This window comes from Citrus sinensis, chromosome 3, assembly GCF_022201045.2.
Source record: "Citrus sinensis cultivar Valencia sweet orange chromosome 3, DVS_A1.0, whole genome shotgun sequence".
In the NCBI taxonomy this organism is placed as follows: domain Eukaryota; kingdom Viridiplantae; phylum Streptophyta; class Magnoliopsida; order Sapindales; family Rutaceae; genus Citrus; species Citrus sinensis.
The window spans coordinates 21,988,690-22,011,175 of NC_068558.1; the positions used below are offsets into that span (position 1 = coordinate 21,988,690).

At 34.5% G+C, this 22,486-nt stretch overlaps 3 protein-coding genes across 5 annotated transcripts; 2 read left to right on the forward strand and 1 right to left on the reverse strand.

Moving 5' to 3' along the window:
- The first annotated feature begins 415 nt into the window (after positions 1–415).
- LOC102616587 (protein argonaute 1) lies at positions 416–8,137 on the forward strand. The gene is made up of 22 exons (XM_006478057.4): positions 416–690; positions 1,588–2,297; positions 2,386–2,594; positions 2,683–2,832; positions 2,948–3,081; positions 3,331–3,440; positions 3,679–3,785; positions 3,902–4,040; positions 4,118–4,234; positions 4,356–4,463; positions 4,567–4,638; positions 5,021–5,143; positions 5,266–5,428; positions 5,593–5,852; positions 5,979–6,121; positions 6,324–6,386; positions 6,465–6,528; positions 6,661–6,796; positions 6,895–6,968; positions 7,041–7,135; positions 7,298–7,329; positions 7,461–8,137. The coding sequence occupies exons 2-22, from the start codon at positions 1,596–1,598 to the stop codon at positions 7,679–7,681; spliced, it is 3,222 nt and encodes a 1,073-aa protein (XP_006478120.2). The 5' UTR covers positions 416–690; positions 1,588–1,595; the 3' UTR covers positions 7,682–8,137.
- Positions 8,138–13,624: 5,487 nt separating this feature from the next.
- LOC102615807 (sucrose synthase 7-like) lies at positions 13,625–18,121 on the forward strand. Of its 2 annotated transcripts, none has more exons than XM_006478054.4 (15): positions 13,625–13,828; positions 13,923–14,055; positions 14,293–14,447; positions 14,538–14,730; positions 14,833–14,951; positions 15,033–15,249; positions 15,357–15,452; positions 15,565–15,738; positions 15,836–15,952; positions 16,051–16,217; positions 16,299–16,523; positions 16,622–17,188; positions 17,276–17,414; positions 17,492–17,661; positions 17,890–18,121. In XM_006478054.4, exons 1-15 carry the CDS (start codon positions 13,728–13,730, stop codon positions 18,032–18,034), a joined length of 2,718 nt encoding a protein of 905 aa, XP_006478117.2. In that variant the 5' UTR covers positions 13,625–13,727; the 3' UTR covers positions 18,035–18,121. The 2 variants fall into 2 exon arrangements, with proteins under 2 accessions (XP_006478117.2, XP_052293380.1); XM_052437420.1 differs by having other exon boundaries at positions 16,299–16,493; positions 16,595–17,188.
- Positions 17,859–21,462, reverse strand: LOC102616103 (uncharacterized). 2 transcript variants are annotated; one of them, XM_006478055.4, is made up of 6 exons: positions 20,745–21,462; positions 20,527–20,661; positions 19,377–19,459; positions 18,766–18,871; positions 18,580–18,651; positions 17,859–18,147 (listed from the first exon to the last, which is right to left on the reverse strand). In XM_006478055.4, the coding sequence occupies exons 1-6, from the start codon at positions 21,354–21,356 to the stop codon at positions 18,127–18,129; spliced, it is 1,029 nt and encodes a 342-aa protein (XP_006478118.2). In that variant the 5' UTR covers positions 21,357–21,462; the 3' UTR covers positions 17,859–18,126. The 2 variants fall into 2 exon arrangements, with proteins under 2 accessions (XP_006478118.2, XP_024954387.2); XM_025098619.2 differs by lacking the exons at positions 17,859–18,147; positions 18,580–18,651 and having other exon boundaries at positions 18,766–18,894.
- Positions 21,463–22,486: the final 1,024 nt, after the last annotated feature.

The window sequence follows — 22,486 nt, forward strand, 5'->3', positions numbered from 1 at the left end:
GATTGGATACTGTTTAGCAATTATAATCCATTTGACCTCAATTAATTATTTTAAAAGACAAACCACGAAAGTAGTCGTAAACGACACTCGCTAGACGTATCAACACGTGCCGCACAAAAGAAGCGAGTAAATAAAAGACGCGCTTAAGAAACCTTTTTTATTTTTATTTTTTTGTCAATGGAAATTAAATGCTAACCCCAGTGTGGCCTCGTGTCCAATCATGTGAACCGCTTCAAAATTCCACCAAGCTTGTGTGACACGTCAGCTGAAGCCACGTAATCACCACTAAAAATCTGGTGGATTGCCACGTCAGACTCCAGGTAACGAGCGTAGAACGAGAGAGAGAAAGGGTTTGGGCAAGGACGGAGTTGTCATTTTCGAGCACCTACCGCCTTTTTATAAGGGTTGTGGATGGCGTTGTTGGGGTTTTCACGGAGCAAGGGAGAGAGAGAAGACAGTTCAGTAACCTAAAGAGAGCCTCTTCCTTTTCCCTTATTATTTTATTTCTATTTTCTCTTTCTTCTCTCTAAATATTTTACTTTCTTATTATCTTTGAAGGAAAGTTTAAGAGAGAGAGAAAGGAGACAGTGTGTGTTTGTTTGTGAGCTCGTGTTGTTGTTGTACGAGTGGCCCTTTTTATTAATATTTAAAAATCATTTCAGACAGCGGTTTTCCGATAGCGGTTTCGAGGTAATAATGGTGGTTTTGGGGTTTATTCATCCTTATCACGACGTATTACTCGTTTGATGAATGTGATTCTCTTTATTGATGTTTGTTTATCTCCCGTTATGGATCTGGCCTGCTAGGGTTTTAGTTTATGTTGTTGTTAGCGATTGTGGACTGTTTCGTCCGGATCTATTTTGTTTGGTACTTATTTGCTGAATGACTTGTATTAGTATTATTGTCTTCGTTTTTACTCTCCTGTTGCTACTTTTTGTGTGTTATGTACTTTTGCTGGAGATCGTTAGATCTTCTCCGTTTGTGTTTATTCTGAATTTTGATTCTATGTTTTCAATCTGTGGGTCAGTCTCTTGGTTCTGAGGCAAGTGCTTTAATTTTTTCTTCAGTTATTAATATATGACTGGATATTTTTGAAACTCTTTACTTCAAATTTTTCTTACATATTTTATTGAGAATTCATTATTCAGTGTTGTGGTGAAGAAATGTTCATGTTTGTAATTTTTGTTTTAAAGCGCATAAATTAACTAATGTTGTTTTCATATATTTTTCCTTTCATGTTGCCTTTTGCGTAAGTGAGCGCACTTGTGATATACACTATTAATGTTTCAGTCCTATTTCCTGCAGTAGTTGGTACTACATCTCTTTTTCTCTTCTTTTACACTGTTGATGGCTAAGATATATTGCTTCTGTGACTATGAATGTTCATAGTTTTTGGTAGATGACTTAATTAGCTCAGTCTTTTTACATGCAATGAAATGTCAGGGTGCAGTTTCTGTCTTTGTTGCCTAATGTTTTCATGATCTTAATTTTTCTTTTTCATTGTTTTATTTGGTAATCTTTTGTGTTGGATTTTATGACTTCCTTGTGGTATTCTATCATAGTTGATTATTTTTTTGTTGCATCCAGGTATCATTATGGTGAGGAAGAAAAGAACTGAACAACCGTCTACTGGGGGTGAGAGCTCTGAATCCCAGGAAACTAGTGCAGGTGGTGGTCGTGGCTCTCAGCGCCCATCTGAAAGGAGTGCTCCACCTTCTCAGGGAGGAGGTGGAGGCGGAACAGGATACCAAGGTAGTGGAAGAGGCTGGGGTCCTCCGTCGCAGCAAGGAGGCCGTGGAGGTTATGGCGGTGGTCGTGGTCGCGGTGGACCGCAACAGCAACACTATGGTGGAACCTCTGAATATCAAGGCAGGGGAAGGGGAGGGCCACCCCAGCCTGGAGGTCGTGGTGGGTATGGTGGTGGTCGTGGTGGTGTTGGTATGGGTAGTGGTGGCCGCGGAGGACATTCTGGTGGCCCAACCAGATCTTCACAAATTCCCGAGCTACACCAAGCAACCCCAACTCCTTTTTCATCTGGGGTGATGACTCAGCCCACCCCATCTCAGGCAGGTTCATCATCCCATTCACCTGAACTGTCAGAAGTTTCTCAGCAGTTTCAGCAGTTGTCTTTACCAGAAGAAGTTTCTTCGAGCCAAGTTATTCAACCTGCGCCACCCTCGAGTAAATCTGTGAGGTTCCCACTTAGGCCTGGCAGGGGTAGTACTGGGACAAGGTGTATTGTCAAGGCTAACCACTTCTTTGCCGAGTTACCTGATAAAGATTTACACCAGTATGATGTGAGTTCTCTATTTTTGTTTCTATCTTTCCATCTTCTTTATATCTAGTACACTAGGTTAATAATTGAAGGTGTTAATGCAATATTAGGTTACCATAACACCTGAGGTCACTTCTCGTGGTGTCAACCGGGCTGTGATGGAGCAGCTGGTGAAACTATACAGAGAATCCCATCTTGGAAAGCGTCTTCCTGCTTATGATGGAAGGAAGAGTCTGTATACTGCTGGGCCTCTTCCCTTTTTATCAAAGGAGTTCAGAATCACTCTCCTTGATGATGATGATGGACAAGGTGGCCAAAGGTTTGTATTTTGTCAGATTTTTCTATTAACACTGAATTTTCCTTGCTTCCATTTGCACATTATTGCAGTTATCTTCTTTTTTATGCAGGAGGGAGAGAGAATTCAAAGTTGTGATAAAGTTGGCTGCTCGTGCTGACCTACATCATTTAGGACTCTTTTTGCAGGGGAGGCAAGCTGATGCCCCTCAGGAAGCCCTGCAGGTTCTCGACATTGTTCTGCGCGAATTACCTACAACTCGGTAGTGATATTTTTTTCCCCCTCTTGTAGTAGCATGTGCGATCACGTGTGCGATCACGTGCACTTATTTTTTTAATTTTTTTTTAAAATGATATTGAGAGATTGTTGGTTGATAGGTACTGTCCTGTGGGTCGTTCATTCTATTCTCCTGATCTGGGGAGAAGGCAACCACTGGGGGAGGGATTGGAAAGTTGGCGTGGTTTCTACCAAAGTATTCGTCCAACTCAGATGGGCCTATCCCTAAATATTGGTATAAAACTTTTGGTTCATCTATTTTGGTGTGGATACCTGTTTGGCATATTTGTAATATGTTTTCCTCCATTTCCAGCTATTATTTTTTATCACAGTTGCAGAAGCCGGGACGTTCCTGACTATACACCTTCTATTGTTCTAATTATCGATTATTTTATAGTTTTTGGCTTGCATCTCTTTAAGTTTCTAGTTCATGCTGCTTATACTCCATCTTTTTTCCTCACTGTGTAAAATATGTATTATGCAGATATGTCCTCTACTGCCTTTATTGAGCCTTTGCCAGTGATTGATTTCGTACAGCAGTTGCTGAACCGAGATGTTTCCTCAAGACCATTATCTGATGCTGATCGTGTTAAGGTCAGACTTCCCTTGTTTTCTATCCCCAACAAGTTGTAGTCGATCAAATTTGTTTTCTTTTGCTTTTGGAATTCAGTTTTTTTTTTCTTGGATTTATGGAAGTTTATTTGTTCCAAAATCAACTTAATTCATTTGCAGTTTTGGTATACTAATAGTTCTTTGATCAATCAAAATCGCTGTAGTATCTATAATTTATTTGTTATGAGATGTGAGCTGGTTGCTTTATTTATGTCAACAGATCAAGAAGGCTCTCAGAGGAGTTAGGGTTGAAGTTACGCATCGAGGAAATATGCGTAGGAAGTATCGTATATCTGGCTTGACATCGCAAACAACAGGAGAGCTCACGTGAGTAATATAATCTCTTTGCAATTTGTTGAGTGTGTTTTTAAATTGGTTGTTGTCTTGGTCATATGAAAACACGGTTTGAAACTTTCTTTTCTAACATGATTTGTTTGTTGTAGTTTTCCGGTTGATGAAAGTGGTACCCTGAAATCTGTTGTTGAATACTTCTACGAAACCTATGGTTTTGTTATTCAACATACTCAGTGGCCCTGCCTACAAGTGGGAAATCAGCAGAGACCAAATTATTTGCCTATGGAGGTAAACTTGTAACTGTATCCTCGACTTCTATGAAGCATGTATCTGCATGCTAATTGATTGCTTTCTGGAAAATGTAGGTTTGCAAGATTGTTGAGGGTCAGAGGTACTCCAAGAGATTAAATGAGAGGCAGATTACTGCTTTGCTGAAGGTGACCTGTCAACGTCCTCATGAAAGGGAGCGCGATATCATGCAGGTCAGCTACGGTAGTAAATTGCTGGTGTTTGCCTTTAGCATGTATTTATTGACTTTGTTAATAACCTGATGACATCTACCTACTTAATCTCACGGAAGCATTGTATAATGGGTTTTTGTAGACTGTTCACCATAATGCTTATCACGAGGATCCTTATGCTAGGGAATTTGGAATTAAAATTAGTGAGAAGCTTGCATCAGTTGAAGCTCGCATCCTGCCTGCCCCTTGGGTATATTGTCTTTTACATAATTTAATTTTTGTTGCATGCCTTATAAATTTTAGCTTTAAAATTGTGGTTGTTACTGTTTGACTCTTATCTTCTGTTTATGTAGCTTAAATATCATGATACCGGTAAAGAAAAGGATTGTCTGCCTCAGGTTGGGCAGTGGAACATGATGAACAAGGTATCTATGCTGCTATGAAATCATTATTTCTTCCCAGTTTCCTTACACTGGATTAAAATTATCTGGGAAATGTTTGTTGTGCATTATTTGAGACTTCAACAAATATACAAACAACAATCCTGATCTCAGTAAAATCTAATGTTGATTGGATTACCTAATGTAGTTATATTTGTTAGATGAATTCTGCACACATGCATGATAGTTTATTTACAAAGTGTGCAGGTATTAATCACTTTGTAGTGATTTAAAACCTTTTCTGGACAAATTATAATCATTTTGGTTAAAGAAAATTGATTTAAGATGGAAATTGTATGAAATATTGGATCTGCATGCACTTTTTGCCATCACATCTTTTTCCTGATTAATCTATGTTTCTTTGCAGAAAATGGTTAATGGAGGAACAGTGAACCACTGGATATGCATCAACTTTTCTCGGCATGTCCAAGACAGCATAGCTCGTGGGTTTTGTTTTGAGCTTGCTCAAATGTGTTACATTTCTGGCATGGTGTGGAACTCGCTGCCATATGTTCTTTTTGGTTTTTGACTAATTTATTTTGAAAGGGTAAAAGATTGAAAAAAATTATATAATTTCAGAGATGTCTTGACCTTAGATCTGGATGTATGCAGGCGTTTAATCCTGAACCTGTAATTCCTCCGATTAGTGCTCGTCCTGAGCACGTGGAGAAGGTCTTGAAAACTCGGTACCATGATGCAATGACCAAATTGGGTCAGGGGAAGGAGCTTGACCTGCTTATTGTCATTCTCCCTGATAATAATGGCTCTCTTTATGGTATGCCACTAAAATTATTTTCACTTTTCCCTTTGCTGCATTGGTTATTTTCTATTAATCCGGATTTGTTTCCACGAATCTTGTATCAATTTCATTTTTCCTTCACTCTTTTTGGCTTATTTTAGCGCTACCATTCTTTAATCTAAAACTTAATTATGTTGCAGGTGATCTTAAGCGGATTTGTGAGACAGACCTTGGGCTTGTCTCCCAGTGCTGTTTGACTAAGCATGTTTTCAAAATGAGCAAGCAATACATGGCCAATGTGGCTTTGAAGATAAATGTGAAGGTTGGAGGGAGGAACACTGTGCTTGTTGATGCAATATCAAGGCGTATACCTCTAGTCAGTGACAGACCCACTATCATTTTTGGTGCTGATGTCACCCATCCTCACCCTGGAGAGGATTCAAGCCCGTCTATTGCCGCTGTATCTCTTCAAATCCATCTCTACATTGTTTCTGAATGCTTTTTTTCTTTCCTTGCATTTTCCTGAATTAGGTTGTTAATATTTCAATCCTTGTTAATGAGAGCCTTTTTTGAATGTAAAACAAAGGTCGTAGCTTCTCAGGATTGGCCAGAGGTCACAAAGTATGCTGGATTGGTTTGTGCTCAAGCTCATAGGCAGGAGCTCATTCAAGACTTGTTCAAGACATGGCAGGATCCTGTAAGAGGAGCAGTGTCTGGTGGGATGATCAAGTACGATTGATCTGTCTTTTATCACTTATTTCCTCTTGTGTGCACACACTGAAACTTCATTGTCATCTACATCGTCACCTTGGCTTTTATACCTATTGATGTGGAGCAGCATTTGGAAACCGATGTTTGCGGTGCTAACTGTTCTTAAACTTTGTGGGTAGTAGTATAACACTTCCTTCTTTTTTCCCTTTGGGGGATGCAGGGAACTCCTTATATCTTTCCGTAGAGCTACTGGACAAAAGCCTCAGCGCATAATCTTTTACAGGCATTGTCATAATCTCTGATATTGTCCAGCATGTCAATGGTCATTCTTGCTATTACTTATTTAATGTTTTATCTGCAGGGATGGTGTCAGTGAAGGACAGTTCTATCAAGTATTATTGTATGAACTTGATGCTATCCGTAAGGTAAAGTTTTTTTGCCGGTCAATTTTCTAATATGTTTCTTCCAAGTTTGCTCAAGATTGTATTGAAATTGGTTTAAATTCTGAAGTTCATACATCCCACTTATTAATTCTCTCTGATTTAACTTAATTCCAGGCATGCGCCTCCTTGGAACCAAACTATCAGCCTCCTGTGACTTTTGTTGTGGTTCAGAAGCGTCACCACACTAGGTTGTTTGCCAACAACCATCATGATCGCAATGCAGTTGACAGGAGTGGAAATATATTGCCTGGTAACTGATTTGGCTTGACAGTTTCATGATTTTGTGGTTATAGTATGATTGCTGAGATTTCAGATGGGGTGTGAAACTCTTTGTAATAAATTCTGCAGGTACTGTTGTGGATTCAAAAATTTGTCACCCAACTGAGTTTGACTTTTACCTCTGTAGCCATGCTGGAATACAGGTTAGTTATTTTTTAAGGTTCTGTTTTTGAGGTAGTGAGATTGCATTTCTAATATTCCCAATATGACAACAGGGTACAAGCCGTCCTGCCCATTACCATGTTCTATGGGATGAGAACAAGTTTACAGCTGATGGACTACAGTCCCTCACAAACAACCTCTGCTACACGTAAGTTGATTGATACCTCAATATGTTAAAAGTCCCTCATTGAATTGTAATAATCTGCTGGTTGTCATGGTTTCCTAGGTTTTTAGGTTGAAAATTTATCACCTTATTGATTTTTAGCCTAAGATTGTGACATTGAGTCGCTGCTATTCTGTATTATTGCAGATATGCTAGGTGCACTCGTTCTGTTTCCATTGGTAAGCTCTCTCTCTTGCCCGCATTCTCGTATTCAAGTGCATGCACACAAATGCAGATGCACAATCTTGCTTTTTCTTTTTCCCAATTATTTTTATGCAATGTTGTGTGAGGTTTCTGTTGTATGTTGCAGTTCCCCCAGCATACTATGCCCACCTTGCAGCATTCCGAGCTCGTTTCTATATGGAGCCAGAGACATCAGACAGTGGTTCAATGACCAGTGGAACTATTGGACGTGGAGGCATGGGTGGAGGGGTCGGTGCAAGGAGCACACGTGGACCTGGAGTTGGTGCTGCTGTCAGACCCCTTCCTGCCCTGAAGGAGAATGTCAAGCGGGTTATGTTTTACTGTTAGGGTTGCCTTTCCATGAGATAAGAATTCGACATTTGCCCTGAGCTAAGGATGTCAGGATTTAGATCTATTTTGAGAACTCCATAGATGGTTTGCCTTACAGTGTATTTCATGCGATACTTGTCTGTAATGGATGCCAGTGATATTTTAATTGTGCAATTGTGACCTGAATTTTGTGCCGTGCTCTGCTTGGACTGGACCTTACTAAACAGGTTGCAATCAAAAGATGAATGAAAGGCTTGGATCCATGGGGCTGATCCTGGTTAACTTTTGTTCTTGTAAAATTAAAGGAGCATGCTTCTACAATGGTGTTTGTTGGGATTCCCGTATTCCATCAAACATCTGGTTATTGATATGAACGTTCTCTTTGTGCTTTTACACTATTGCATTACACTGTTAATTGTATTGCATTAAGGTATATTGTACTAAGTTATAATTTAATGAAATAATATTATTTTATATTAATGTTAAAATTAAATTAATATTATTTAAATTTATAAAATTTTGAGGGTTTTATTATCAATGTTTGAAATTAAGTAGTAAATAATTATTATATATATATTATTTTTTATAATATAAAAATGATTTAATAATAATATATTATTAAATAATTACATTATAATATTATGTCATATTATTAATAATATTTTATTATAATTTATTTTTATATATTAGTCTCTCGTTTAGTTTATTTGTTTATTTATTTATTTGTGTATTCATTAAAATTTTATTATTATAATTACATTATAGTACGAATTTTTAATTCTATCATTCTAAAATGATTTTTGAACTAATCTCGTATGTTTTAATTATTTATTTATGTTGTGATATTATTTAGAGGTTATTCAATTGCATTATTAAAATTGATCTTTATTTCACAGGTTATATATTTGGGAAATGTTGCCAAAAATTTAAGACCAGAAGCTTAAATCTTTATGAAGAGTTATGATTTTTTTTAACATTTATACTAAAAAAATAATGTTAAATTTCTAAAATTTAAGAATTTTGTATTTAGTATTTTTCTAAATACTAATAAATGTTATTTTCTAAATATATGATTTAAATTAATCACCAAAGAAATTAATATAGTATAGTGCGGGACCAAATATAGTATAATTAAAAATTAATATAGTACAATGTAGCACCATATATTGTACAATATTATTATAAAATAATGTTAATGCAATACAGTATAATAGAATATATCTATATTAAAATAATGTAATATTTTAATTTCGTTTTTGCTTTGACTGGGAATTGAATCAATAAAAATAAAGAGGTGAAAGAAAGATAACGAACGAAGAATTCAAAAAAGGGTTTCCAAAAAAGAAATGGAAGAACAAAAGTCATGGATTTACAAAAATCATGTGTTGTGCCTCTGGATCGAAACTAAAAAAGAGATATCTAAAAAGTTTTGATGATTCAATAATAATATTATAGTTATGCCAATTGGGAGTTCTTAGTTACTTTGGCTGGGCAAATCCTAGTGACGGAATAATTAAGTCATAATTTATTGAACAATTGTATCATTAACGATTTCTTTAGTTTTTCTTTATTTTAGTGCGAGGGACTTATCATGAATCCATTGATTTCTGCAGCTTCTGTTATTGCTGCTGGGTTGGCTGTTGGGCTTGCTTCTATTGGACCTGGAGTTGGTCAAGGTACTGCTGCGGGCCAAGCAATAGAAGGGATCTTGAGACAGCCCAAGGCGTAGGGGAAAAATACGAGGTGCTTTATTGCTTAATCTGGCTTTTATGAAAGCTTTAACAATTTATGGACTGATTGTAGCATTAGCACTTTTATTTGCGAATCCTTTTGTTTAATCCTAGAAATAGGAAGGGAAATTTACTTATTTTTTTCTCTTATTTATTATATCTGTGTTTTCTGACTTTTTTGAATTCTATCAAGATTTAACTCTTCCAATTGGAAGGACTAATTTGAGGATGGGGAATTAGGATAGGCATACCAGTTCGCCCTTTTCTTTCCCTGTCTCAGTCTAAAAGAAACCCTCTTTTTAAGTGATATTGCAACAAATGAGGGGTTTTGCAATTGACAGTAGTCTCGGCCCCTAATACTAATAAATAGGGAAATTATCAGTCATATACTCTTAAATGATACTCGTATCAAATGTATGTGAACACTTTTCAAGTGTATCACTCGTATACCATAAATTGACAAAACACTTAAGTTGACAAAACACTTCTGCCTTTCACCAATCTGTTAACTGCCATTTGCAAGCATGACATCATAAGGGTAATATAGTCTTTTAAGATAGACGAAACTTTGATTAAATAAAACGACATGTCATCCCATTTAGCTAGTAACAAAATGACATGTTATATGATATATATTGATAAAAATGACATGTCATCCCATTTATCAGATAATTGTTAATAATTGCTAAAAAAAAATTATTTTACAACTGAATCTACTCCTAAAAAATTTAAGCTAAATTTTTTAAGATCTACTCCTCCAAGGTCCAACTGGATTTTTTTTATGGTATAATATGTATAATTGTAAATAATATGTTAATATTTTTTATGGTATAATATGATTTTTTTATGGATAATTATTAATAATATGCACCATTAATAATTCATTTTTTTATTAAAATAATGTATTGTTAATAACAAAATAAAAAAAATTTGTGTATTGAAAATTTACATTAATTTTTAGGGTAAATTTATCTTTTTACCTCATTTTGAGTTTCAAGAGCGAAATAGTCAATTTGCCACAATTCTGTTAACTTTCTAATAGAAGTTAATGGATTGATGGATGACAGAAGTGTTTTGTCAACTTAGGATATACGAGCGATACACTTGAAAAGTGTTCACACGTTTGATATGAGTGTCATTTAAGGGTATATGACTGATAATTTCCCTAATAAGTATCCCTCTTATCGGGAATCCCCAATTGTCAATTCAAAGAAAGGATTTCGAAATCGAATTTTTGACCTTGTTTTGAAATAGGTAAATTACTAAAAAAAAAAATTAAATAAATATATATTACATAGAAACAAAAAAGAATAATATAATACAGTGTACCAATAGCACCCTTAATATCTTACATACATCAAGAGTTTTAAGAATGTGATTTTCGGTGACACAAGATTGAGTATGTGCCAATAGCACCCTCAGTATCTTACAGACATCAAGAGTTTTAAGAATGTGATTTTTGGTGAGACAAGATTGAGTATTTTTCACCAAAAGTCTTAATTCAATCATATGATCTTGTTTATCCTCTCTTGTTAACATATGGGAAATGTTGGATGGAATCTAAGCAACCTTAATTTACTATATAAACCATCGAGACTAGAGATGGTAAAAAGTCCCTGTGAGTATGGAGCTCGTTGGGGCTCATTTTGTTAGGGGCAAGTATTGGATTTAATTATATTTCTATTTTACAAAAATGATCGGGTACAATATAATTTTTTATACCCAGTAATTGGGCAGTTTGGATATGGGCATAAAATACTGATACTCATATGCATTCACTAAATTCATTTGACTATTGATGATTTATTTTTTAAAAAGTTTTAAAAGCTAAAATTAATAGCTAAATCTGATAAATATTAAAGTAAAAAATTGAAAACCTAAAGTATAAACATTAGCACTTGGCATCTTAGTAAGAAAAAAAGACCATTTAACATGATATTATGGCAGACGTTTATCGAAATTTTAGTCATTTAAAGAATTAGGCATTTATTAGACTATTTAAAATATTGTACTAACAAGAAATAAATGATAATATGAAACTTGTTTGAATTAGGGTTAGTTGAAATAGGTGAAGAATGGACAAGGAAATTCCAAAGCGTAGACTTTTGATTTTGATCCAAATATTTAGTAGTACATTGATTAAAATTGAACTACAACCATCAAATTATAATTAATATTTACCTAAAATTGAAACTATTTTTTAAAAATATTTTAGAATAAAATGTTGCATGTTCATCTAAAGCTAAATAGTTGAGATATCATTTTTTCTTTTTTTAGAAAATAAAAGGGGACATAGGGGATAGGGGAAGGGATGAATATCTGCTAATTTTTATTGGGGAATCCCTAATATGTGCCCATTCAAGCCCACATTAGGTAAGGATTGGTAATGGGGATGTCCCTGACCAAAAGATGTACGGGGTACATATATTAGCATTTTCGCATAATACCTAGCCTGTTGCCATCCTTAATCGAGACTAGAGGTGGTAAAAATACTCGTCTGGTCCGGATTCGCACTGTACCCGGACGTTGTGGGTCGGGTATTATCCGGCTCTGGTATGAAGCCGGATCGGTCTTGAGCATCACTTGATAAACCTGGAACTCAAATTTTATTAAAAAATATTATTAAATATATATTATTTTAAATATTTATATTTATTTGACTCATTTTTTATACATATATAAAGTTTTAAATACTTAAAGTTTATATTTTCATGTCAAATTTTATTGAAATAAATTTAAAACTTATAAAATTATCAAAAAATAAAAAATATATACACATATAATATTAAAAATATAAAATTTCAAAAGTTCAAGCCCTGGTTAGTACAAAGGAAAACCACATCATACTTCACTCACTACGAAATTTCAAAACCGAAGAAAGAACAACGAGCACACACAATAAAATGCAACGAGGTACTAAAGGATTTTACAGAAGTAACCTAATCTATTCCAACCTGTTATTGTAGATAAAGTCATATTTCTGTCGGAAAGAAACCAAACATAGTGCCCGTGAATAAACATAAAAGTCTAACAAAAACACAATAAAATATATATAAAAAAAACCATAAAAAACCACTGCTATCAAAAAATTCCCTAGAAAAAGCCTCTTGATAATAAGTCCTTGCACCTCAATGCGCCACCATTAGGCCACTTACTGACTGCAATATAGGCATGAACGGATCCAATTCAGGCTCCAGAGAGGCTGAAGCCCCTTCTGGGCCATTAACTTTTCTTTTAAATGTATCCCAAACCCCTTATGAAAAAGTTAGATAAAATAATATAGATACATTTTTTGTATGTTTAAAGATTTGTAGTTCAGTGGTAAGAGTGATATTTGATTGTTTTAAAGTCTTGGTTCAAATCCCATAGCCACATTATTTTATTTTTTAAAATATTTTGTAGAAACTACTTTAAAAAATAATATTTTCATGCATTTAAAATAAATAATTTAACTCTTAAATTAAATAAAATTTTTTAAACTAAGTCCTCCTAATTTTAATTTCTGGATATATAGGCATATCCTCTTGATCCGAATACTGACACGTCCTGAATCCAAACACTGAAACAAAACCATCTACAGCCACCGGAAGCACCTTGAGAGGATCAGAAAAGCACAACCAACAACACCCACAAAAACAAAACACAACACCCAACATCCAAATTCGCCGCCGCTACAATTCTGTCTCCACATTCCACAAACAACAATACATCAACAGAATCAAAGAAACAACAAACAAGCAATCTACGTCCAAAATGTATGTATTTACTTACACTGATATGAGATTTTTTTTATTTCCAAAGAAACAACAAACAAACAATATACGTCCATAATGTATGTATTTACTTACAGTGATATATGAATTTTTTGTGTTATTTTTTTTTCTTTATTAGTTGGTTTCATTAAATTCACGTGCGTTAAAGTAATGGTCCATCTCATAGGATAATAATCAAAATTCTCACGTGAGGCGTCAGGAAAAATAAACTAATGATAATAATAATAATAAGAAGTCACATCCCAAATGTTCCTTAAATTCTTTCCCTCCGCTTTCAAAAAAATATTTAGTTAAAAAGGGCAAACTCCCAATCAGAAAATTCCTTTCTTGCTTTCAATCTTTCTTTCCCCATATTTGGCACCAAAGAATGTTCTTTCTCCTCTAATCTCATTTTTTTAGCCATTGTACTCAACTTTTGTCCCATCTGTTTCTCTATATAAGCACATTAAGCAACAATAACAAGCACATAAAAACAAACAGCTAGCGTTCTCAGTTCAAAATCTCTCTTTCTGAAATTATCATTTTTTTATCATTATTATTATTATTATTCTTCTTGCAACAATGTCTTCGTCTCCATCACTGAAGCGATCAGATACAATTGCTGATACCATGCCTGATGCCTTGAGGCAAAGCCGGTACTATATGAAAAAATGTTTTTCAAGGTACGTACGTACTTTCCAAATTGTTAGATCACATGCATGTTATTTCATCGACTCAGTTTAACTTTATAATTATTTTTTTCTTGGAAAAAAAAAGGTTCGTTGCAAAGGGAAAGAGATTGATGAAACGCCATCATTTGATGGATGAAGTTGAAAAATCAATAGAAGATAAAATTGAGAGAGGCAAGGTTTTAGAGGGCTTACTCGGTTATATCCTTAGCTCCACTCAGGTATTTACACGTAATTTTATCTAATTAGGATTCAGTCCTCAGCTTATTTTTTGCTAACGAAAGAATCAGTAATCAAAATTTATTTTATGTTTTTATTTTTTATTTTTCTTACCTAATAACTATTGATTCACATTCAATAAAAACTCAGCTCAGCATTGAATTCTTATCCAATTTTATCTCTTCATATGGTATGTTTATTTAAATCATGCATGTAACATTTTCTCTAAAAATTTGCAGGAGGCAGCGGTTGTTCCACCTAATGTTGCATTCGCTGTGAGACCGAATCCAGGTTCCTGGGAGTATGTTAAGGTGAATTCTGAAGATCTAACAGTTGACGGCATCAATGTTTTGGAATACTTGAAGTTCAAAGAGACAATTTTCGACCAAGACTGGTACGTATATAAATATAATTGTAAACATATTATGTAACAAATAAATATCAGTCCCCATTTTTTTTTCTTTTTTTCGCTTGAAAAATGCAGGGCAAAAGACGAAAATGCATTGGAGTTAGATTTTGGAGCAATGGATTTCTCTAGTCCTCACTTGACTCTTTCATCTTCAATTGGAAATGGAGTCAATTACGTCTCAAAGTTCATGTCCACAACGCTTAGTGCCAACTCTGAGAAAGCAAAGCAATTCCTGGACTATCTACTAGCTCTTAATCACAGAGGAGAGGTAACAGCACTAATAAGTTTTCAATAAAATATAAAAATTAAGAAACCAAAGGCTAAGTCAATATGCAGAAACTGATGGGATCTTGTATTTTCTGACATGCAGCAACTGATGATCAATGATACGCTGGATACAGTTGATAAGCTTCAGGCAGCCCTTATTGCAGCTGAAGTTTCCATCTCCGATTTACCAAAAGACACGCCATATCAGGAATTTCAGCAGAGGTCTCGCTTTTCTATCAACGTTATACTTCTGTAAGTGGGAAACCGTTTGCTGACTGCTTTCTCATTGTTATCCGTTTTCAGGTTCAAAGAATGGGGCTTTGAGAAAGGATGGGGGAATACTGCAGAAAGAGTTAGAGAGACAATGAGGCTGTTCTCAGAGGCGCTCCAGGCGCCAGATGCTGCGAAATTGCAAGTGCTTTTTAGCAGGCTTCCCAACATGTTCAACGTCGTAATCTTCTCTCCCCACGGCTACTTTGGGCAGGCAGATGTTCTCGGATTGCCAGATACAGGAGGCCAGGTACATAACTGCATATTTCAAAACACATTATCATAGTCGTTTATGAAAATTTTGTGGAATGACATCCTGGACTAATATCTTTCTATATGCTGAAATAATGTAAACAGGTGGTTTACATTCTTGATCAAGTAAGAGCTTTAGAGGAAGAATTGCTCCTCAGGATCAAGCAGCAAGGACTTAGTGTGAAGCCTCAGATTCTAGTGGTCAGCAAAACTCTACAACAATCATTCAATCCGAAGATGATATACAAAAAAATAAGCATTACACCAAAAACTAATGCATTTTCACTTACTCTTTAGTTTTACATATGTGCAGGTAACACGTCTAATTCCAAACTCAAAAGGAACAAAGTGCAGCCAGGAATTGGAGCCTATTTATGATACCAAGCACTCTCACATTCTCAGGATCCCATTTAAGACAGAGCAAGCAATTCTCCCACAATGGGTTTCCCGTTTCGATATCTACCCTTACCTTGGCAGATTTGCACAGGCATATTCCTCACTCGCCTCAAACATTCATCTTCTTCTGATTATTTTTCCCCTCAATACTTCATACTTATTTTAAAATCTCTGTTTTATCGAATCAGGATGCCACGGCTAAGATCCTTGACCTCATGGAAGGCAAACCAGACCTTATAATTGGGAACTACAGTGATGGAAACTTGGTGGCATCTCTAATGGCTTCAAAACTTGGAATAACACAGGTCAAAACCGTTATCTCTGACAGTTTCAACAACATTCTGAAAATCACTCACTTTCAATTGTATGACATATGTTCATCTTTTGCTTCCACAAAATCCAGGCAACTATTGCACATGCTTTAGAAAAATCAAAATATGAAGATTCAGATGCCAAATGGAAGGAATTAGATCCAAAGTACCATTTTTCATGTCAATTCACAGCTGACTTAATTGCAATGAATCAAACTGATTTTATCATAACCAGCACATACCAAGAAATTGCTGGAAGGTTAGTCTGCTACATAACCTCATATACCCCAGAACGGATCAGTAATTGCTTGAAATATTAACTGGTTTTTTCTTTTCTCAGTAAGGATAGGCCAGGACAGTATGAAAGCCATACTGCCTTCACAATGCCAGGACTTTGTCGGGTTGTTTCAGGCATCAATGTCTTTGATCCAAAGTTCAACATAGCTGCCCCTGGGGCTGATCAATCTGTCTACTTTCCCTACACTGAGAAACAAAGACGGCTAACCTCATTTCATCCTGACATTGAGGAACTACTATACAGCAAAGAGGATAACAGTGAGCACATGTAAGTCTCCCAGTTTGTTTCATCTCATGCATAACACTAATAATACCAGAAAAGAAGCTTAAAATGCTTACTGTTGAAACTAACAATGTCTGGGACAGTGGATATCTGGCAGACAGGAAGAAACCAATAATCTTCTCAATGGCAAGACTTGATACTGTGAAAAACATTACAGGACTGACTGAATGGTATGGAAAAAACAAGAGGTTGAGAAATATGGTGAATCTTGTTGTGGTGGCCGGATTCTTTGATCCATCAAAATCGCATGACAGAGAAGAAATTGCAGAGATCAAGAAGATGCATACTTTGATTGAGAAATACCAACTTCAGGGCCAGTTTAGGTGGATTGCGGCTCAAACTGATAGATATCGAAACGGAGAGCTTTATCGCTGTATTGCAGATACAAAAGGAGCTTTCGTGCAGCCTGCACTATATGAGGCTTTTGGTCTGACAGTCATAGAGGCAATGAACTGCGGCTTACCCACTTTTGCAACCAATCAAGGAGGTCCAGCAGAAATCATCATTGATGGGGTCTCAGGCTTCCACATTGACCCAAACAATGGTGATGAATCAAGCAACAAGATTGCTGATTTCTTTGAAAAATGCAAGACGGATGCTGGATACTGGAACCAGATGTCAGCAGCAGGTCGCCAACGTATATATGAATGGTAAAAACATGGCACTCCACCAGGATGTTTAAATTACATACCCTTGGATTTTCTGTATAATTTAATATGTACTATGTTGTATTGTAGCTATACATGGAAGATTTATGCAAACAAAGTGCTGAACATGGGATCCATTTATGGATTTTGGAGGCAGATAAACAAAGAACCAAAGCTAGCTAAGCAAAGATACATCCAGATGTTCTATAGTCTCCTGTTCAGGAAACTAGTAAGTTAGCTCAGCCAATTACTTCAAAAATTTTCGAGCATTAGATAGTCATTATTTTAACACTCACAATGTTTCAGGCAAGTAATGTACCCATCAAAGTTCCTGAACCTCTACAATCAGCACAAACTGCACCAGTTGAATCCCAGCAACCTGCAGCAGCAACAGGGATAGCTAAACCCCAGCCACCAGCATCAGCAGTAATAGATAAACCTAACCAACAAGAAAAGACCGCTCAGCAAAAGAAAAGGCATGTACGGAAAACTATGACTGTTATATGAAATTTTAATTTTAGGAGACTAATTCACATGGAAAATTTTGAGCTAGACTGGACAATTTTCAGAAAATTAAGAAAAATTAAATAAATTGTAGCACTGACTTAGTCGTCTTTGCTCTGACTCATCTTTGCATTTGTCTTTGGTTGATTTCTGAGTCCAAACTGGCTTTACTGTAAAATCACACGGGTTTTGGTTCACAGGGAAGAAGGTTCAGAGCTGAAGCCGCCTAGCTCTCAGCAAATAAGGAATCCTGTACGTGACCTTTGGACCCAGTGGGGCATCACCATTGGCTTTCTCTTCATCATCTATTACCTTCTCAAGAGATTGTATTGCATGTTTATGTAAATGTATCATCAAGATAGTGACACATATGCCGTTATTTGTAAGCAATTTGTTCACAATAATAAGAAAATCCCAGCCTTCTATCTGAAAGAGGTTCATGCTGCTTGCAATGCAGTCTGAAATTCAAAATCATTGAGGGTTCTGTGAAATTTCCCCAATAAATTATCATTTTGATTAATTTAACAATTACTCAACCTGCTAATAATTCAGTCGCTAAGATGGACAAATTTACACAATGTATGGGAGCTTAGAGCATTGAAATGAACCAAACAGAAAATAAAATAAAGGACGCTAAATCCCGTAATCTCACACATATTTAAAGAATGAAAAATTGAAAACAAAACCTCATTTTATTGTCTTTCACTTGTTCCTTCATTAGTTGGCTCTTTGTCTTGCATTTGAAAAGAGAAAGGGAAAACAAAAAAAAAAAAACTACAAGAAAGTACAAGTTGCCTCAGGCAAAGCAACAGCTCCCCTTCCAGGTTTCCAAGGTTTAAATTTCACTGCCTTAAAATGATAGAATTGGCATCAGTAAAGCATTAAATCACCTTCCACCTCTCAAATTCTGCAGAGCTTAACATAAAGGAACTGGCATTACGATGTCCACCACCTCCGAATTCCTACAAGGGAATTGCATAATACATTTCAGTAGTTTCACCATAATTACACCTATGACCACGTTAACCAGCAATAAAATGTATATGAAAAGCAATACAGCAAAAAGGATGAACAACCTGTGCAATAGCCGTTGTATCTTCACTATCTACACTCCTGAGGCTTATTTTCACCAACTGATCATTTTGGAGTTCTGGGACTCTATAAACAACAGCTCCTATGCCTCTGAGAGAACAATAATTTAATGGCTTGGTGAAGGGAAAAGAACAACATCAGGAAAGCTACTATGTTGAATAAGTCGAGAAGATAACTGAATGAGAAAAATAACATGAATAATTGAACAGTAATGAACATTAATGTAATTTTGCCCACAACTCTGATTTGCTGGTTATTTATTTTAATTTTAATTTTTATTTTTTGAACTTCGAACTCTGGACATCTTTTCTGCATTAAAAAATGCTTGTCTCATTACAATATGAGTAAATAAAGTGCCACCAAAACAAACTTGTGACTATAATTTTGATTGGTGCAAAACATATTCCAGCCCTACTAAAAGTCTAAAGCATCCCGTCACGAACAATTAAATAAACCAATGCCAATTTAAACAAAATCATCACGACACTTTGCAAGGAACCATAGGGGAAGAGAAAAGCATTAAGCATTTCATAATTGTATGAATCAAAAGAAAAGAATAAGAATCTAGTATATGCATCATTTAAGTGTTCAAAACCTCAAGTTTAAATCATGACTTTTTGTTGCTAACTGGTGTCCCAGTTCACTCCGCAACTCTGCAACAGCATCTGCATCGACAGCCTACAAGTAGAAGAATGAAATTAGAAATCTCTTCAGGGTTGCTATATAAGATAGACACATCAAAAAGTGTGTAATGCAATAATTGTGATAACAAAATTTTCATTATAATTAATAGGATACTAACCATTTTAGGTACCTCACCACTAAGTATACTTCAATGCGTATATTCCTTTATAGGGTATGAGGGTAAAATGAAACAATGTTTCAATGAGCACGGGCGGCACTAATGGTCTAAGGATGTTCATGGTCTAAATTGACAAGAAAATAGAAAGGTTTAATAGAGATCTTTAAATGTGGTCCAAATTGTCTTTTGAAGGAAGCTTTAAATAAATGGTCAGAACTATTTTATTTTAAATTCATAAGCTTATAATTATTACTTTAAGCCCTAGAGGTTAAAAGTCATGAAAGTGATATACACATGACCCCCTAGCACTTGATGTTAAAAAGCATTTCAAGATCTCTTAACTGATTTTATGATGAAAACATATCAAGAAATGCAATACATACAGTAGCCAAAGTCTAGAGCCGAAGCAAAAACATGATCAATGTGTTGAAACTTTCTACCTCTATTTCATGATCTTCTCTTGCACTTTAGAAAGCTAGATTTCTCTTATTTTCACACAAATAATATTTTATCACAAAAACCATACATTGAACCTAATCCTTTCCTCCCTCTATTGTCCAATTCAATCATCATGAAACTCAAATAACCTCAAATCGTAGGTCTTTCTTCCCTAGTTAAACCTAATCAAGCTTGAGATGTTAAACCTTCCCATTAAAAAGCCTTTACTAGTAGCTTGAACACCGGTTCAGTTGCCTAAAAGGTACCCAATTTCACATGACTCTTAACTAGTCGCATTTTAAGCAGTTTTATTATACCAAAGAAGAAAGCCTCACATCCCTTTTTTACACTTGTTTACCAAATAGAGCCTAAACTTATAACATTTGGATACCTCAAGTCCATTGCATCCCAAGTCCAATACTAGTTAGCACTATCTATTCTGAATAAAGTTAAGAAAATAAAATAATAAAGGGAAAATAACAAAAAAGGAATGCAAGCATGATACCAAGCAATGTCCGAATGCTTCACCTCCAAGTACAATTTCATATGAATGAGCGAGAGTCTCTTCAATTAATCTTTGCTTGTGTGATAGGCTCACTATGCCTTGACTGATTACAGATTCCAGGTCCAAGGAGAGTAACTGTCCAAATTTATCATATTTTAACTCATTTAAAGTAAATGTAAATAAACCATCCACAAAAGCATTGGTAAGGAATGTAGTACCTGCTCAAACAAGCAAGGGTTTAATTGAAAACTAAACTCAATGTTTAAATCTTTTAAACCACTACTAAAAGCTTTGCTGTTTTCAAGTCTCCATCTCCAAAGATCTCCATCTTCAATATAATCAAAAAGCAAACTTAACCGCTCGAATTCTCTATGTAATTGTAATCCATTATCCAAAAATTTATTCTTGAAATAATCATAAGCAATTGTCGCTCCACTTCTCTCCATATCAATTGTCTTACTCACATTTTCACCTTCGATTGGAGCCTCAAGAGCAGTTTTGTGATGGTCCAATATCACCACCTTTGAAACTTTGGAAGACACTTGCTGAACAAAACCAGAGGGACCCACATAATCAAGAAGGTAAAGATCATCAATTTCATGCAAAGGAAGATTGTTTGGGCTAATAGGATTGTAAACAGTGTTGGGAAAGAAGAGAGCGGGAACTGAAGAGGATGAGAAGTAAAGGTGAGCGGCAAGAGCCGCGAATGCACCGTCTGGGCAAGGGTAGTGGTATAGCACTGCTGGTTTTTTCTTCATCATGTTCATGATACTACTTGATGGGATGGCTCTTGCTATTGCTGCTACCATCGCATGAGTAATTTCAAACATAGACAAGTTCAGGAGTTCATCTTCCGCCTCAGACTGTCAACTCACCTGTTTCACTCTCTACTTCTGACTTCTGTACAATAAAATAAGGACACGTTTGGTGAATGTTTGTGGGATTGGGAATTTGGGATGATAAGTTTAGGTAAATAAATTAAAATAATTCATTATTAAATTATTATATTATCAAAAATAAATAATTAAATTATTTTTAAAAATTAACTTTTATAGTAAAATGTTTCGTAATCGAAATACTTTGCAAGAAAAATTTAAACTATTTAAATATTTAATAAAAATAAAAAATATTTTTATTAAATAAAATATTAATTTTGATAATATGTTCGAGGCATAATAAATAAAAAAATTCAATGTTGTAAAAATTTTAAACACTTATTTTTAATATTTTAAAAATATAAAATTTATATTATTATTTAAATATTTATTAATTTATTTGAATTAATTTAATTTAGTTACTGTTAGAGGAATATATAATAGCTAATTTTTTTATTTAATATTACTATAATAATAAACTTGAGTGTTTAATCTAGTCCAATTAAATGCTACATTGAACAAAAAATTAGGAAACATTAATGCTGCGTTTACTAAATTGGAATCGAAATGAGAATAGGAAATGAAAATAAGAATAAATTATTTACTTGAATTGTAGGATTCGAAATCAAAATAAGTTGGATTGCATTTAATATGTTTACTTTATCTTCAAATTAAAATCAGAATGAGTTATATTGTAACAAATTACTAAAAAGTATTTAATGATTATTATCATAATTACTATTTTAAATTTTAATTATAATGATTATTTATTCAAAAATTATTATTATTAATTATTTTCAATAATATATTGATATATTAATTAATTTTAAAATTATTAATTAATTTATTATAATAATATACTAATTAATTATAATAATTATATTTATTATTATTATTATAAAATATATTAATTAATTAATAATAATATTGCTTATTTAATTATAATAATATATTAATTATTGTGATTATTTATTCAAAACTATAATTACTAATATATTATTGCTAATAATGTATTAACATTTTAATTAATAATAATTATTATATTAATTAATAATTATTATTATATTAATTAATAATAATAATAT